We start from the raw sequence: 18840 nt of genomic DNA, 5'->3' as shown, positions 1-18840 counted from the left end.
CCCGAAATGCGGGCGATCGTTGTCATGGAGAATGAATAACTCAGTATCGAGCAATTGAAGTAGGATTTTGTGAATGTTTTTGCCCAGTTTTTGAAAGAAATCACGAAAATACATTGCGGTGATACTTCTTCCAGACGCAGGTCTGTATATGTTAATTTCTTGATGGTCAGAAGCAAAAAATATCAGTTCTTTGACCTATGATCGAGATCGTCGATATTTTGTTGCACATGTGGAAGATTGTACTCTCCACTCGTTAGACTGTGATTTTAACTCCGGCTCAAAGTCTCTGGCCCAGTTTGCCAATAGTAACAATTCGATTCAAGTATGCCGACCTAACTCTCCGCAAACCTTACGAAAGCACTGTGGATTTGTGTCGGGTTCATCCCACGTAAAGCTTCAATCTGAAAGTATAAACTCTGATAATCTAACTGATATAGTGCACGGAATACCTGCAGCTTCCATTAGCAACATGTCCGCAGTTATGATACGTATACTACAGTCAGGAGCGGCGATTAGGGGGGCAAGAGGGGCAGTTGCCTCTCCCACTTTTTTGAAGGACCCCTTAGTGTATATTGTTTCATTTGAAAATGTCAAGTTATTGTATATATTACTGGTTCATAGAAAAAAAATGATGCCATATACTACTTGCCGTCGCATGAGTACTTATTGGTTATTTGCCTTCCCATGGAGTTAAGAAAGCCACAGGAATTGCGTTTTAATTGAAATTCAAACCAATTAATATTGTAATTGCGTATTTCTTTAAATTTTGTAGCATATGCTTGTAATATTTACTGTCTTTCATTTTATAACAGTAATAACATATAACTTCTACAATATAACTTCTACAATATAACCCCAGTTTCAATATAACTTCTACAAAACAAGCCTCGTTATTCATTACTATGATTAATATTATCCTTTCTATAATTTGTTTTGCAAATTTGTTATTAAATAATCTGATCACACAATTTTCCAGACAGAATTTTAAGATGTCCACGGGCAAGGAATGAAATCTCTTCTTACACTTTTGTTGTTTTAGAGTCCAAAGGGCTAGTTAGTACCTACTTGCGTTCCTCTTGTCAATTTACTCAATAAAATATGAAATACGATATACGGTATTTTAACTGAAAAAGATAGTATCCTATTAGTTATACAACCTTTCGTGAAACAAAATATTAAAAAACCAGGAAAACTAACATTGATGTACAAATATTCAGATCTCATGTCTTTCTCCCACAACTTTTAACGTTTAATCGCCGCCACTGACTACAGTGGTCAGAAGCACACGCCTTCTGCCTTATAGACTGAAGTTCAAATGATACAACACATAATACCACTGCATTATGCATTATGCAATGTTGCCAACCTGCGTATTTTTTAAGGAAATGATTCTCATAGATCGTAGTCACGTTCAAAACGTTTCCAGTAGGTGAGATTTTATAGTATTGTATATAACTGCGTTCATAAAATTCCCAATGATCATAGTGTATACCAGTTTCAATCAAAACGATTCTAGCTGATAAATTATGATATTAATGTATAGGGCATGCGGTCAAAATCTCGCGGCCGAAACCTCCCAGCCCAAAGTCCCACAAATCAAACCTTGTGGGGCTAGAACATTTCCGCCCAAAACTTCGCGGTGTCGAAATCTCGCCTCTCCAGAATCGCGCGTGGCCAAAATCTCGCTATCCAGAATCTCGTCGCCCAAAATTTCGCGTGACCAAAACATCTCGGGACGAAATCTCACCACGCCAAAATCTCACTGGACAAAATATACCTATAGCAGTTTACTTAATGAGTTTCTGGAGTGAAGATAATAATAATAATAATAATAATAATAATAATAATAATAATAATAATAATAATAATAATAATTAATAATAATAATAATAATAATAATAATAATAATAATAATAATAATAATAATAATAGGTAGGAACACTTACGTAAAATGAGTCCCGGAAATGCTTACTTTAGATCAGCCGTGTGCAACAGCCGGTCCACGGGCCATATGCGGCCTGCCCAACCCTGTATTTCGCCCCGCTGGTCAGTTATTGAAAACTATAATTATTATAATTTTTCTTTTTTACAAAACCTGTTAAGAGTGAACTGGAAATTTCCCATCGATCACACAGTGCGAAATGTGATAACACCCTGAAGACTAGCACTTGGCAAACGCAGGTACTTGGGGGAAATTTCCCTCGGTATAAGGATTGCTAGATGTACCGACAAAGTTCTAAATACATTATTCTGCTCCTCTTTAGTGAGTAAATACTTATTTTGGTTACCAGTATGACAGTTGTTTTGTGTTATTGTGATGTAGATTACGATGAACATGTTCCATCATTTAATACTATTCAATTGTCGTAAAAATGATATACCTACAGTGAGGCCCGCGACGCCATTTAGTGCTCTGTGATTGGCCCGCCCAGTTTTCCAAGTTGCACACCCCTGCTTTAGATACTAGAAGCGTAAAAAATTGACGGGTTGTAAAATGAATGAACCCGGAGGTTCAATGCCACGTTTACAAAGGCATCCCATGTGCTTTTGTCCTGAACCAACTGGATCCAGTATTCCTATTTCTACCAGATCCATCGTAATATTATCCTCCCACTTGCGCTTAGGTCTTCCTAACGGTCGTTTACCGATTGAATTTCCAGTTAAAACTTTTTCCCGTTTTCCTACCCACCTAAGCCTCCTAGACTTGAATACACTAACAATTCTAGGTAGACCATATAAATTATGCAGTTCCTTTCTATGAAGTTTCCGCCATTCCTCATTCCCGTTCCTCTTGGGTTCGAATATTCGTATCACTGTCTTGTTCTCAAACACTTCCAGTGTCCGTTCTTCCCTCAGAATACGCGACCATGTTTTCCAAATGGCTGGATATATAATTCTAAAATAAATCCAGAAGAAGAGAAATCTTATCCATCGAATCTAGTTTTGTTCTTCATTTGTTTTTCTCTGAAAAATTAAGGACAAGTTCAGCCGAATTCGTCCGATTCAGATCAAACTTGGCATGAAGGTAGACCATGATCAGTTTGCAGCGCCGTAAATTAGATTTCTTTCTTGGGGGCAAGCATTAATACGCGTATTTAGGTCCCCTAGAAAAAGTTGTTTTTCTAATTCTTCGGTCCTCTCTTCCCATCTTTCTCTTACTTTTTATGGGCCCCCGGAGCCTGTGGGCCGAGGTCTACGGGGCCGTTAGTTACATCTTTGGGCCCGTTTTATACATGATACATTAATTAAGGGTACAATAGTGACAAATTTCAAAGCCATACCAATAAATATTTTTCTAGGGCCTCTAATAGTAGACATTTTTTACTGAAATGGGCCCACGACTCATTTTTGTTTATTTACGTTTTGTGTGCTGTTTTGTTTATGTAATGTAGTGAGACTGTTTGATGCTTCTTTATAATTTCATGTTCTCATGTATATAGAGGAAGAAAATTTTGTCTTAAAATGGGCCTTCCTTAACCGGCGGGGAGCTTCCCGGGGTGGTGGTTGCGGCCTGCCCCCCCTACAAGTCTGTTCGCTAGCGTGTGAAATATTAACTCTATTATGAATTGTCTCTAACCAATGAGGTTTTTGAAGACGAAGTTTACAAGAATGTAATACTGATTTTTTCGTCCACTCAATAAGTCACCCAACCTTTAAGTAGTGTCTCGAAAAATATTGAGAAAACACGAAGCCGTTTAAAGAATTATACGGAAAGTGTCGGATTTTGATGTGGAGGTTATTGTAAATGAAACCAGAGGCATAATTGGGTAAATATGTTTTGAGTGGTTTGATGGTCTCACATGTGGGGAATTGCGTCCTGTTGTGCAAGAATTATGAAATGGAGAATCCTAATGTTAGTACAATGGAAAGTTAAGTTCGTAAAAGTGTCTTGATGGGTACGGGTCAGACACTCCGTATATAGGTTCTGTAGCTATTGCGCAAATTGCTGTGAGTTTGAAACCTAACTACTTTTTCTTTATGCTTGCAATTTACTGTTTATTTAAATTAAAAAAAAGATATGGAATATCTAGTAAAGCTAAACCTTCAGGAGTTAATGCATTGATTATAATTTTGGAAAATACTCGCCTTAGGTATCAATACCTATCAAACAATGCCTTAACTTTAGTGGCGCCCCTTCGTTTTTTACTAAAGATTTGGAGAATTTACAGGAGAAAGGAGGTAAGAAATGGTGATTTGGAGTTATTGGGTGATTTTTAGGTGTGTAAGCTTGGGAGTAAAGTTATATTTAACTAACTTCATGTTCTGTGGAACCCGAAGATTCAATGCCGCTTTCACAAAAGCTCTCCACTGACTTCTATCCTTAGTCAACTGAAATCAGTTTCTACTTTGTATTCCTATTTCTGCGAGATCCATCTTAATATTGTCCTCCTATCTCCGGCTAGGTCTTCTTAATGGTCGTTTTCCAATTGGTGTTCCATTTCAGACTTTGAAAGCATTTCTACTTTCTGCCATCCTGGCTATATGACCTGCCCACCAAAGCCTCCTAGACTTGATGACCCTAACAATGTTTGGTAAACCGTATAAATTATGTAGTTCCTCGTCATGGAGTTTCTGCCATTCTCCATTCCCGTTGCTCTTGGGTCCGAATATTCGTCTCAGGATCTTGTTCTCAATACTTTCAGTTTATGTTCTTCCTTCCGAGTAAGCGACCATGTTTCGCAAACATACAGAACAACGGGCATGATTATCATTTTATATATTTTAAGCTTCAAATTCCTCGACAGAATTCGCGACGTCAAAAAATTTTGAACTGAAAAATAATACATATTCTCTGTTTTTTATTCGAAATTTAATTTCTTTGTGAACATCATTTTCGTCTGTTAATATTGATCATATTAAAAGTGATATTTAATACGATAAATTATATGTAGAAGTTAGTACTATTTGCAAGACGTGAAAGGTTTTACGGTATGTTTCGATATTTCAGGAGCATGGCGTTCGTGTTTTATAAAGTAACGTAACCTACCCTAACAATGTTTAACCATACGGATTGTAAGCAAAAAGAAAAAACATTTTTTAAAGAAGCTATTTGGGCTAAAGCTGACAGATAGTTTCCAGAAACCGTCATTGCAAGCTAATCATTTCAGCGATTAACTACTTACTATCTGGGAGAAATATGCCTCTATGAAAGTTAATTCTTCTTCTTCTTGTTGTTGTTCACCTCAACTATAGGTTGGTGGGCAACATGGAAATTTTAAAAATTTTCTCTCCCTTAGGAGAACTTTTTTATACTTTGATAAGGTCTATTCTTCGTAACTGCGTTTAGATATTCTATCCTTGGTCTTCCTCTTCCTGGTTTTCCTTCTGTCTTTCCCTCTATCAGCACAGTGATCCAATCGGAGCGCCGGATAAGCTGGCCAAGTATGGTGTTTCTTCTTTTTCCTATTATCTGCATGATCTGACGTCCTTCATTAGCTTCTTTAGCACGTCTTCATTCCTTTTCCTTTCGGTCGATGATATGCACAGCATTCTGCGCCAACACCACATTTCAAATGTTTCCAGCTTAGATATTTCAGCTTTTCTCAATGTCCACGCCTCTGATCCATAAAGCGCCACGCTCCATATCAGGGTCTTAATAAATCGCTTTCGAACGTCCAACGAGAAGGAAGAAGACGTCGATGAAAATGAATTAGGACCATCAATTTTACTGTGCGAATTTGACAATGCTTTGATGAAAATGCAACATGGCAAAGCCCCAGGAATAAACCAAATACCAATGGAAGTGATTAAGAATCTTGGAATAGCAACAAAAAAGAAATAATTTAATTTTATTAATGAAATGTACATCTCGAGAAAATACCAAGAGACTTTGAGAAAAGCATATTGGTACCTATCCCGAAGAGGAAAGGCGTACGGAAACGCGAAGAACACAGAACGTTAAGTTTGCTTTCCCATGCATAAAAAAAACTGTGCAAAATTATCACACAACGAATAGAAGGGAAGATCGAAGAACGGTTATCGGAGAACCAGTTTGGATTCAGGAGGGAAAGAGGAACAAGGGAAGCAATACTGAGTTTACGGTTGATAATGGAACAACACATCAGAATAAACAAACTAATTGTGATAGCATTTGTAGATATAAAGAAAGCTTTTGACAACTTAGATTGGAATATCATGTTCATAGCGTTGAAGAAGCTGAAAGTGGATTACAGAGACAGAAGAATAATACACCAACTTTATTGGAACCAAACAGCTGTTATAGGAAGAGATCAGAAGGAAGCAAGAATAAGTAAAGGAGTGAGGCAAGGATGTGGACTTTCACATCTCCTGTTCAACGTCTATATAGAAAAGGCTATGAAAGAATTCTTTGATAAAAACGGGAAAGGCGTAAAAGTAAATGGACAGATTTTCAGCCCAATAAGGTTTGCTGATGACATAGTACTGATAGCGGAGAACGAAAAGGACTTGCAGGAAGCACTTTCAAACTTGAACGACCAACTGGAAAACACATGGAAAATTAAGATAAATAAGGAGAAAACCAAAGTGATAACGTGCATAAGAACAGGATAGGAAGGAACAAACGGAGATGGAAATGGAGAAAAAATAGAAGACGTTAAGACTTTCCCTTATTTAGGAAGTCTAATATCCTCGGACGGAAGAAGTGAAAAAGACGTAAGTTTCAGAATAGCGCAGGCTAAACAAGCATTCAATAGGAAAAGAGGACTGCTAACATCAAGAAATGATAGTTAATTAAAAATAAAAAGAAATAAGCATAAGCACTTCTATCTATAAGACTTTTTAAAAACTTTTTTTATTCATCTGCATAGTGTTGTCAACCTTAATACTTATATATGTCAATAGTACACTGTAGAAAAATGAGGTGTAAAGAAAGTGAGGTGTTGAAACAACACAACATGACTACCACTTTAGCGTGTTACTTGTGTGTTAATTCAGCACCAAGCACATCGCCTTCCGAATATATTAGAAATAATTCGTTACTACCTGAGAGAATTTGCATTGGTATTTGTCGTTTAATATGAGCGTTGCGAAATATATTTGGCACTTATGACAAATAACGAATAATGCTTTATGTTTTCTGTAATCGGTCACAATAATATTTTTTGTAAACCTGTGAATCATCTGACAACAGTTACATAGGCAACACTATACCCTGGCCGGTGAACGATGATTTCTGACAGCTTTGCACAAGGCCACGGCGAGTGAGCAGAAGACAGCAGGGGGATAAGGACAAAATCTCGCGGCCGAAACATCGCCGCCCAAAATCTCGCTGGCCAAAACGTCGCGGGACAAAATCTCGCCGGGCCAAAACCTCGCGTGGCCAAAACCTCGCCGCCCAAAACCTCGCCGCGAATGAAACTTTTCTTTAAAATTTACCCAATGAGTTTCTTAATATGCAATTCCACATTACAAATAATAATAATAATAATAATAATAATAGTAATAATAATAATAATAATAAGAAGAAGAAGAAGAAGAAGATACAAAACATCGTGTGCGTGGGCTTTCTCGGGTTTTTTCCGTTTCCTCCCACTTTCTTTATTCGATCATTTCCTTCATCCTGGTCATCTACGTCTCCTTTAACCTACAGGACATAATCAAGGGACGTCGTAAAAACTCATATATTATTTCATACTTTCATAAATATTATTAGATTTTTGTTAAAATTTTAAGTTTTTAGATGTTCCAAAGTTCACGAAACTAACCCCGTTAGTTGTCATTACTTTCCTTATGCAGACTTTCTTTCCCTATAACCAGTTTAAAAACATCCTGTCGCCCTGCCTTCACATTGAAATCCTCTAATACAGAAATAGAATTTTCATATGGTATCGCGGGACTTGGTCAAATACCTGTGATACTTCTTCTGAAACAGCGTCTTTTATACCGTCATCCTTATCATCTGTTGGAATATTTACATTTTGGTCAGGCGAGATTTTGGGTATGGCGATATTTTGGGGCGCGAGGTTTTGGAAGACGAGGTTTTGGCCCGGCGAGATTTTGGCCTGCGAGGTTTTCGGTGGCAAGGTTTTGGCCAGGTGGGGTTTTGGCCAGGCGAGATTTTGTCCCGCGAGGTTTTGGGCGGCGAGGTTTCGGCCCGGCGAGATTTTGGGCCGCGAGGTTTTGGGAGGCGAGGTTTTGGCCAGGTGGGGTTTTGGCCAGGCAAGATTTTGTCCCGCGAGGTTTTGGGTCGCGAGGTTTTGGGAGGCGAGGTTTTGGCCAGGCGAGGTTTTGGTCCGCGAGGTTGTCGCCGCGAGGTTTTGTACCTAACCTTAGGCTCAGAATCTGTCGCGTCTCCATGGAAACCACCGCATATTGCCAAACTTTCACTCAACCCCTCTCACCCTCAACGAGAAAGCAGACGATTCTTTCCTTGCGCGAGAAGCACATGGCAACACCGCACTCCTCAGTCGTCCTCGCGAGCTGAGCTGTCAGAAATCATCGTTCGTCAGCCAGGGTTTACCATCTTCTATTTATACGTACTAAGACACAAGATTAACGGATAAAGAAAACAGACGGAAGCACTGCTATCTGTGTAACTGTCAGATGGTTGACAGGTTTACAACAATATTATTGTGACCGACTACACAAAACATAGAATGTTATTAATTACTTGCTAAAAATGCTAAATATATTTCGAAAAGCTTTGCTCATACCCAACAATAAAAAACAATGCAAATACTCACAGCCAGTAACGAGGTCTTTCTGTGCTCTGAAGGCGATGTGATTGGTGTTAAACTGACACACAAGTAACAAGCTAAAGTGGTAGTCATTTTGTGTTGTTTCAACACCTCATTTTTTGCTGTGTAGTATTTCCTATACACTTCATAAATCAATAAGTAGGTGGTGAAAATTAAAGAAAACCAAGACTACTATAGAGATGATTATTTAAACTACTAGGCATATAGAGCAATTTATATTTATATTCACGATCATTTAAGCAGTTTGTGTATCTTTACTTATCTTTGTGTATCTTTACTTATATTTTACTTTAGTTTGTCTATCTTTCGTGCACTTACCCAACGCACGAAAATTGAAAGATTTCAAATGATTCAGAACAATTTTAGGATAATTTAAAGACATGGGATAAATATACGGTATTCCTTGATCTTGAAGGAGTTAATGTTTTAAACTATTTTTATAGGTGTGAAACTGGAGGATCATCTCTAAACAATAGATGAATTTACGCCTGTATTCACTTTATGACAAAGTAGTTTGTTAGTATGCGTAAAATATTAGAGGTACACTAGTAATAAAGCTGGATCCCGCCACCGAAAAATCGATTGCTCAACTCTAAACTAAATTAACTATGTGTAGTTCCCTATATTCGAATTTACCTATCTTTGTGCATCTAGAAGACGCCCTGTATCCAACCTGTCTATGTAGTAATGGAAACTAATCTGCTATTACTTACATATGATGTAGCGTATAAATTATGTAGCTGTTCAGAGTTAATCCCCTCTCGATTGTATTTAGCTAATTCTGTGTAGATAGAATGCGACGAATTGAATGTAATGTTGATATTAAGTAAATTAGATATATATGAGTTCAGAAGTTTTCAACATGAATAATGAGTAAGCGAAGTATAGTAATGAATTTATAGTAATTTATACAAATATTACTTGACCGTAATATGTTTGTTAGCTTTTTATGAAACAGAGAAATGTATGCGATTGTCTGATAAAAGATACGTATGTACAGTTTCGTTCAAGAAAAATAACCCTGGCCACGCTTTTTTTTTTTTTTTTTTGGAAAATCCTTGTATTGTTACCCATGGTTGGAACTGAATCAAACAAAGAGCAATTGCTGCCCAGTAATTGTTGAATTTTCTTTGCCCAATAATTGAGGAGTTTGATGCAATAAGGGTGTAAGTCTGAAACATGCAGTTGGAGAAAAACGATGTTGAAAATTTTAGTGTGTGTTTTTTTTTTTTTCTTACATAAAAGAATGTCATATGCAAGATTTTATTCCGATATTAAATTAAAATGTTACCAGGAGGCTAAAGAAGCATGGCAAAGGCCACAAATGCGTTTGATGCAAAAAGGGCGTAAACTCGCTTACACCCTCATTACATCAAACACCTCAATTGAGATATTTATTTAGAGTCAAAGTAATAGAATTCAATACATACAACTGCCGAAGTATGGCTATTTAAAGAGAAAGATTCAGAAAATAAGAAGGATTTTGAACAACGAGAATGTTTTTGGCTAATTAGTTGGTAACAATTCGTGATATATCTATGGTGCCAATGACACTGAAGATGTACACGTAGGTAGTCGTTTGCGCTTAATAGAATCGTGTACCCATCGTGACGTGATATATAGGGTTCCTTATTCGTGATACACGATCTCAAAGATGTCGAAAAACACAATTAGTAGAACTTTCGCCCGGGAACGGCCTTACCTAGCCTTTCTGAGCCTCAAGGATTCAGGTGACTTCCATTGGAACAATATCATCCTGGTTGCGAAGTCGTAACCGTAAACCCATGATTCACCCTCTGTAATAATCCTGGCTAGGAATGTGGTATCTTTGATGGGGTTTCCTTCAGCTTCCTGCTGGTGGTAACACGGGGGGTCCTTCTGGTCGTGTGTGAGAACCTCGGCACGAATATTGCCGAACATACTACATCCTTGGCTCTCATATGTGAACTTTGAATATTAGAGCCGATGGAAATATTTAACTCCTCTGCAGTTTCACTGATAGGATCTCACATGTGCACCATAGATGGCCATTTTCCACTGGGCTCGCGCTCACCTGTCTCAACTGGGCTCGCGCTCACTTCTCTCAACTGAGCTTGCACTCACTCGGGCTCGCGCTCATCTCTCTGGACTGGGCTCGCACTCACTCGGGCTCGCGATCACTTCTCCCAACTGGGCTCGCGCTCACTCGCGCTCGCACTCACTAATCTTATCTGAGCTCGCACTCACTCGGGCTCGCGCTCATCTCTCTCGACTGGGCTCGCGATCACTTCCGTTAAATGGGCTCGCGCTCACTCGGGCTCGCGATCACCTGTCTCAACTCGGCTCGCGCTCACTCGGGCTCGCGATCACTTCTGTTAACTGGGCTCGCGCTCACTCGGGCTCGCACTCACTTCTCTCGATTGGGTTCGCGCTCACTGGGGCTTGTGCTCACTAATCTCAAGTGAGCTCGCGCTCACTCGGGCTCGCGCTCACTTATTTCATTAGGGCTCGGGCTCACTCGGGCTCGCGCTCAATTATTTCATTGGGGCTCGGGCTCACTCGGGCTCGCGCTCACTTATTTCATTAGGGCTCGGGCTCACTCGGGCTCGCGCTCAATTATTTCATTGGGGCTCGGGCTCACTCGGGCTCGCGCTCAACTATTGAGCCCGAGCCCGGTTGAGCGTGAGTGCCGAGCTCACGAGCGTCGGGCTCGCGAGTTTGGTCACCTATGATGTGCACTAACCTGGATAGTTTTTTTTTCTTTCTTTCTTTCTTTACGACTCATGGTCGGGTGACCAGGAAAGGGATCATTTTCATGTATACTCTATCTAGTACGGTAACGTGCAAGGGCGCCGATTTCTCTGTAACTTTGTGTGTGGGGGGGGAGGCACAGATATTTGTTTGGTTGCAGACAAGACAGAGATTTTGTTAACGCTGAAACATATATCTACTTATTTAAATGATAAATCCATATACCAAAGTTCATATCTCCAATATTCAGAGATTTCAAAATATGGACATTTTACATAATAATTGGCACCTTTATTTCCACTCTCTTCTTCGTCGAATTTTCTAAAACTTCTTCCTTAGTGGTATTTCATGACACACATCCCATGGACTGTCCAAACTTGAAGTTTCTATGTTAAACGGTTTGGCCTGGCAGTAGATCAGTCAGTCAGCTTGTTACTTACAACTTTTCCTTCTATCCTCATTTCTCGATCTTCACCTTTTTTCTTTAACTTCCAATATTTTCTTCTATTTTCAAATCATCGACAAATTGTGTTCTTCTTCTTCTTCCTACTTCTCACTTTCCTTCCAACTTACCCTCTACAGCTGTATGAAGAAGACAATTTCTTCGCAAAATGCGTCCAACTGGCGTTTCTACGAAGAATGCTTGCTAGAAGTATTCTCTTCTCTCCTACTCATTTTTACATCTTCGTTTCTTATTCCTTCCAACGTAAGTGTGTGTGTGAGAGAGAGACAGAGGAATCTCCTATTAGTCCTAGGACCTGCCAAAAGGTAGAATACTTAATAGCAATAATAGTATTTTATACAGGGTGTTTATGAACTATACCGACAAATTGTAAGAGGTGATTCCTTACATCAAAATAAGGGGAAAAGTTCATATGGACCTGTGGGGAAAAGTACATAGTTTCAGAGCTAGGGCTGTTCGAAATAGCGAAAGTGCCCAATTTCAAGAAGCTCTATTTCGAGTTGAGTTGATTTTGAGTTTAACGTCCCGTTCAGCAGCGCGGCTATATGAGACGTGGACCTACTGATTAACTTGGAATCCGAACCACATGAGCTCCCACAGGGAATCGAACCCGGGTCTCCCAAAGCTCTATTTCGAATTCGAGAAATCGTGAAATGGTGGTCCTTATCAGCTAAAGGAAGTCACACATATGCAATCCAAAAATGCGTATTTCCTTAATGTTCAATTGGTGTTCAATTGGTGGAGTATTCCCTGTAGGGTGAAATTCCCAGACATGCCTCAACCGAATTTTGAGATATGGTCTGATTGGTCCAAAGTAGGCAAATGATAAGCCTTGATAACAGTGAACACGAAATCATTTGCCGCGATGTCGGAAGGGTTAAGGATTATCAGCAGCACGCTCTCTCGTACTCGGGAAAACGCATGCTGAGATGTTTTTTTTTTTTTTTTTTCACGCTTATGAGTGGAGAAAACATGAATTATACTGTGACAAAACACATCGCATCACACGTTATTCCGAACACAAAACAACATGGAGCTGCCGGTTCTTAACGCTTCCGACTCCCCTCCGAAGCATTAGATCTCCATTGTTGTCAAGGCTTACCTCCTGCCTACTTTGGACCCTCCTTGAAATCAAAGTATATCTGAAAAGTCTATTGAAAACATATCTGAGAATTACACTCTGTAGAGAATACCCTGTACACCTATTGAAAATTGATGAAATATGCACTTTTGGATTGTGTATGCATGGCTTCCTTTACGCTTATAAGGACCACCATCAAAAGTTTCTGGAATTCGAAATAGGGCTTCTTGAAATTGAGCTTTTTCGCGATTTTGGACAGCCCTAGCTCTGAAACTATGCACTTTTCACCATAGGTCCATATGAACTTTTTCTCTTGATGTGACTAATCATCTCTTACAGTTTGTTGGTATAGTTCATTAACGCCCTGTATTATCGTTCAGTTATAAGTTATTCAACTATGCTAGAACCTTTCCACTTGAAGTGTACCTCTACTGGTGCTGCTGTCGATATATGTTATTCCGTACCTCCCTCGAAAGAGGAGAGACAAGTTGCTTTAGCCAAGATCCTTCAATAGTTGGATGTGGACAGGATTCCAAATTGACGAGCTTCGCTGTGTACATTCTTGTTAGTCATTCTAAGTAGCCTACGATCGCCAACACCAAACGACTGAATGACAAAATTGGCAACACAGCCGACGTCATTCACTTCTTTCTCCATATCAAATGGAAGCCTTCCTCCGTAAGAGGGCGGAGGGGGTGGGGCCGAAGTATGTTTCACAAATTTTCCGGGAGCACACTTGAAATTGAAAGTCTTTTAAATATTACCTTATAGTTGTAAATAACTCTGATATACTAAATCTTTGTATTTTCTCCGTTTATTACAGCCTTGACTGCCAGTTTAGTAATTTCCACTGTGAACGTAGTCCTTGATATAGTCTTGGCGGTAGGTGCTATTTTGGTAAGTTTCTTTGTGGTTAATGATTATTTATTATGAATTTGCTGAATTTACATTATATTTATTTATCAACACAACAGGCATTACTGCCCAATTACAGTGTCTACACATGATACTTGAATGCATAATGTTATATTATAATGATACTGAAACCTGAATATAGAATATTAAAATAATAGTTTCTTTCAAAACTTTTTTTTTTTTTTTTTTTTTTTTTACAAAATACACAGTATTACTCTTTTGAACGACTTTTCAGAACTATTAAATATATATCCACCTTTATAACACTTACTAATTTTATTGTATGTAGCACAAATTCTCTATGTAAGTGACATATGCAGTGCATTTGTACTACGTGTATTCCGCAGAAGAACAGGTTACTATTTATCTTATGTGTTTTGAAGAATGGAACCTGGATTATTATGTTTGTACAGTGTATTTTGTTATAGAAATGTCTATGTAAGAAAATGAGATCGTTTAACGTCTGTCTTTGTTCAAGTGTCTGAAGTGTAAAATTATCAAGTAAAATATCATAGCTTCATATTTGGGTAAAAATTCTTTCCTTTTGTATGTGAAAAATCGTAAGAATTTACTTTGTATCTGCTCGATTTTTTTTTCACTACGTGATTTTACAGAAGTATTCCAAATAGGTGAGGCATATTCAAGTTTGGATCTTACGTAAGAAAAGTATAAAGCGTTGTTAAGTGTTATCATTGCTAAATTCTTTGTTTGTTCTGATATGAAACAAACGTTTTCTATGAATCCTTGGTGAAATTTACGGGAGTTGGTCAATCCAGAGCACACATACTATTAATACCGCACTTAAACTTTGTATATACATGACATATACAAAGTCAGGAACCGCAGTGCGTGCGTTGAAAAATAAAGAAAACTGCAGTGCAAGAGTTCTAGAGTGTCATACCCGAAACCTTTCACGTAAAAACGTGTCACGTTTAATTTGGGTTGGAGATCCGTATTGTAAACAACCAAGAATAATCAAGTTAATTACTTAACGATTGTGCGCGGCAGTCTAATTGAAGTTTGAACTAGAGTACTGATGTCACGTCGACTAATCCGCTCATAGCAAGGTTGTCAACACTGTAATGTAGGAATCAGATTTGGTCATCATGCTGTACGTTCTTAGTGAACTAGGGATGCTCAGAACCGGTTCCATCAGGAATCGGTTTCGAGTCGGAACGGATCCGGTTCTAGAAGATCCGGTTCCGAAACCGGTTTTTCGGATCCAGGTCTGGAACCGGTTCTGGAAACCAGATCTCTAAGAACCGGTTCCGCTGGAACCGAAACTTTGTGACCATCCCTACGCTAAACCCGAGCTGCTGGCAGGCTGTGAACAGTGTGCTAGATGAAGTGGTGGAAGCGACAGGCAGGCGCCCAGGTGGCGGTCGCTTGTCTCATTTGGCAAAATAAACTGGGTAACTGGCCAACTCATTTGGCTAAACACCCACTGGTGGACCATTTTTTTTTCTAGGGGTACAAGCGGGTCCAGGTGGGGAGGGCACAAGCGCATGATCCTTTTTTGCATATTTTGAAGGAGAACTTTGTGCCTCCTTTACGGGTCTTTGGGGACTTTCAACTCCAGGTATGGAACTGCTTCCTAAGATCCGGTTCTGGAACCGGGTCTTCGGATCCAGGTCCGGAACCGAATCCAGAACCGGTTCTGAAAACCGGAACCGGAACTTTGTGGCCATCCCTAGTAAGAACAAGAGAAATTTTCACAATATTGGTCCGCTGTAAGCAATTTTCTCACCAGAAGGTTGGCAATAAGTGCGCCGAGAGCTCATTGGTTTTACACCAAACTTCAGTTTGGCTGCCGCGTGTTCTATAACAAAACTGTTTTCTTCCTTGATGTTGACAGAATTTGTGTCATCTGAGTCAATAGCTAGTAATTTGGTTGCTAATGACGATTAATATCATTAACAAACATGATGTAGACTAGTGGGGTAGCGTTATCTTTCCCTAATCGTGAAAGCGCAGATTCAAATCCGGTAACTAGGTATACTAACTAAAGTTTTTTCCCCTTGTATTTTCCTAATTTCTATCAGGAGAATGCCAGAATAATGCATATTGTAAAATAATCTTGTTAGGTAGAAGCTCTATCTTGTTAGGTAGAAGGTAGAACAATTCATGCACGGGATTCGGTTTTCTCCGACAACCCTTTATTATAAGAGTTTTTCTTATAAAACATGTATAACACAGATTCACTAAGATCAATACAAAATCCACTAAGTAATTAGGGTAAATAGATGTCCGAAGGCCGAGGCAGCCAACGGAAGGATACCCACAAAACTCCATGCAAGCTGAGTGGTGGTGGGCTAGAATGGGCTTGGATTCTCAGTGCTCCACGGAAGCAAAAAAAAAAATGTTGGAGTCCTTCAAAGCTCCAGACAAGGTATGCGGGAAAGAAAACCACGAAGCTCCACGCAAGCTGGGTGGTTGCGGCCGTTAGGAATATCTCAAAGTTCCACGCTAGCTAGAAGAGTAGTTATGTTCCCACAATACTCCAGGCAAGCAGAGTGCGCAGGAGGCAAGCTAGAAGGCTTGGGTAAAGTTAGGATCTTCTCAGAGCTCCAGGCAAGCTAAGGGAGGTTGAGTTCTTACAGAGCTCCAGGTAAGCTATTGCAGACCTCAAAACTCCAGGCAAGCTAAGAGAGGGATGTTGACCAGCCGAAACTGATGACGATTGAGGCGATTTATGGAGTTTTATACCTTCCTCCAAACAGCGGTGGCGCTAGTGATTCTCTTCCATCACATGACCAAGTGGTAACGATGATTTCTGTCGTCTGCTTCATGTGGTAATTTATAATGGAAGAGCATTAGTTTTATTTATAAATAAAAGCACATGTTGATGTTTACAGATATAATTGCTTGCAGGATACTACAATATTTATATACGAGAATATTCCGAAAGTCTATGGCCTGCCGCTAAAATATCACGTAACAAATAATAAGCAATTCCTGGCATATAGTGCTGCCATCTATGAAAGGAACACTGTATCACTTCCAACTGTCTCCTCTGTCAATTCCTTGAAGACAGTCATATTTGAACCAATTGATCTGCGTTGAGCTCAATTACTACGGGACAATGCCCCAGTCTGCACGGCTGTTCTTGCCAAGGCTACAATGAAAACTGTGGCTTCGAGAAAATTCAGTATCCACCATGTAGCCCAGATTTAGTACCCCAGCCATGACAATAACAGCCGTAGAGACTAGACCAGTTAAGTGACCTTAACGGACAGTGGCAGCTCCCATAGCGCCTCCAACGAACTGACGGAGTTAGACAGTTGAAACTGATATTTCCTTTCTTCTGCAGGTAGCGCTAGGTATTATGAATGGCTTCATATAAATGGCGCAATATTTCAGTGTTGAAGCGGGTACTTTTGAAAATACCTTGTATATACGCCTACCTGGATGACTTCTTTCGTCATTGCTGTCGTTGTTCGTTGATGATTGTTGATGACTTCAATGCAAACCGTCTTTGCAGATTGTTGTATGTAAAAGTATGTTAAAAATAAATAATCGTTCTCAACTTTCAGTAATTTCTTTACATTATAACTTATTAATCAACCCTTTAAGTAGGTAAATTTCAATCTATCAATAATACAAAATCTTCTCAGTCTGTAACATTAACTCCTAAATGTTAAAAATCGCTACGTAGCTATGCCTGTCTTTGTTTCGAAAATGAATAGTGATAATGCTGAACGTAAATATACTTTTCTGCTTAATATTATTAAGACAAGAGCCGTGTTAAGTGTAAGTAAGGTTGTAAATACTTATGAAAAGTCATCATTATCATCATCATCATAGGTATTCTGACATTATTGGAAGGTCACTTGCTGCAAATGAAAAGCTTCCATGCTCCACAGTCTTCCTCTAAACTCTTCGTCTTCACGTACGATTTTTCTGGTTTGATATCATCCACAATTACAGTCTACTTTGCCCCCTCTCTTTTCTGCCATCATACTTTCTATTACGTCCTTCATGATACAATTTCTTCTTTACCGATGCCCCAACCAGTTTCTTTTCCTCTTCTCAATAACGTCTAAAACTATTTATTTTCTCCTCTACCAATTCCAATCCCCTCCTATTCGTTTTGCGATCTACCCAACAAATTCTCTCTATTCTTCTCCACACCCACATTTTGAAAGATTCCAGTCGTTTTTAATCATTTTTGCGTAATATCCATGTTTATGTCGCATACAATACAATACTCCACACGAAGCATTTTATGAGTCTTTTCTCAAATCTTTATTCAAGATCCCACACAATAGACTCTTCTTCCTCGTAAAAAAATGTCCACAAGTATTTGAAGGGTGTGAGGCAAGAACATGGTAACCCAAAATTTTGCAATTTCTGCGTTTTGTGGCACTCAACAAAGAGCAACGCATATCGCTTCGTTTGACCTTGTCCATTTAATCCTTCATATATAGTGTTATGTGAAAACTCAGCTTTTCGACTTTGAGAATGAAGTGTGCAGACAAAAAAACTATAATTTCTTACAATAGTAAAATTGTGGATTACCATGTTCTTGCCTCACACCTTTCATTTATTCCGTGTCAAGCACAATATAGGAGAAAGGATCAGAAACGAACGTTACAAGGCCGATATTTCTGGAGTTTCGCCTGTTATCAAGAAATAAGGAGTATACAGTAATTTTAATACATGCAGTTAGGAACTGTGCAGAGTTTCAGCCACCCGCCGCCTACGGCGCTAGTTCTAGGTAAACTGAAATGGCGACTCGTTTGGAAAACTTGTCTTGCGAAGAAGTCCAGTCGTTTATTCAGTTACTGTAGTCGAAACACGTAAACATGGCTGAAATTTATCGGCAGCTGGTAGAGGAAACGGCCAGGATTTCTCACCAAGAGCGTTGTTTTCCTTCATGACAACGCGTGCCCGCACACAGCCTAGAAGACCACCACGTTGTTGATACAGTTTCACTGGGACACCATAGACCACTTTCTGTACAGTACGAAACT

At 39.2% G+C, this 18840-nt stretch overlaps 1 protein-coding gene across 1 annotated transcript in view; it reads left to right on the top strand.

The window, feature by feature from the left end:
* The window catches only part of LOC145663799 (uncharacterized), a 197741-nt gene that overhangs the window by 155888 nt on the left and 23013 nt on the right, over positions 1-18840 (top strand). Inside the window, exon 4 of the mRNA XM_081729887.1 lies at positions 13776-13849. Coding sequence (XP_081586013.1) covers positions 13776-13849 — 74 coding nt within the window. The remainder of the gene's footprint in view (positions 1-13775; positions 13850-18840) is intronic.

This window comes from Thermobia domestica, chromosome 11 (genome assembly GCF_964235325.1).
Source record: "Thermobia domestica chromosome 11, izTheDome1.hap1.1, whole genome shotgun sequence".
NCBI lineage: Eukaryota > Metazoa > Arthropoda > Insecta > Zygentoma > Lepismatidae > Thermobia > Thermobia domestica.
The sequence above is the reverse complement of the archived record's forward strand: the minus strand, read 5'-3'. Positions and strand labels throughout refer to the sequence as shown.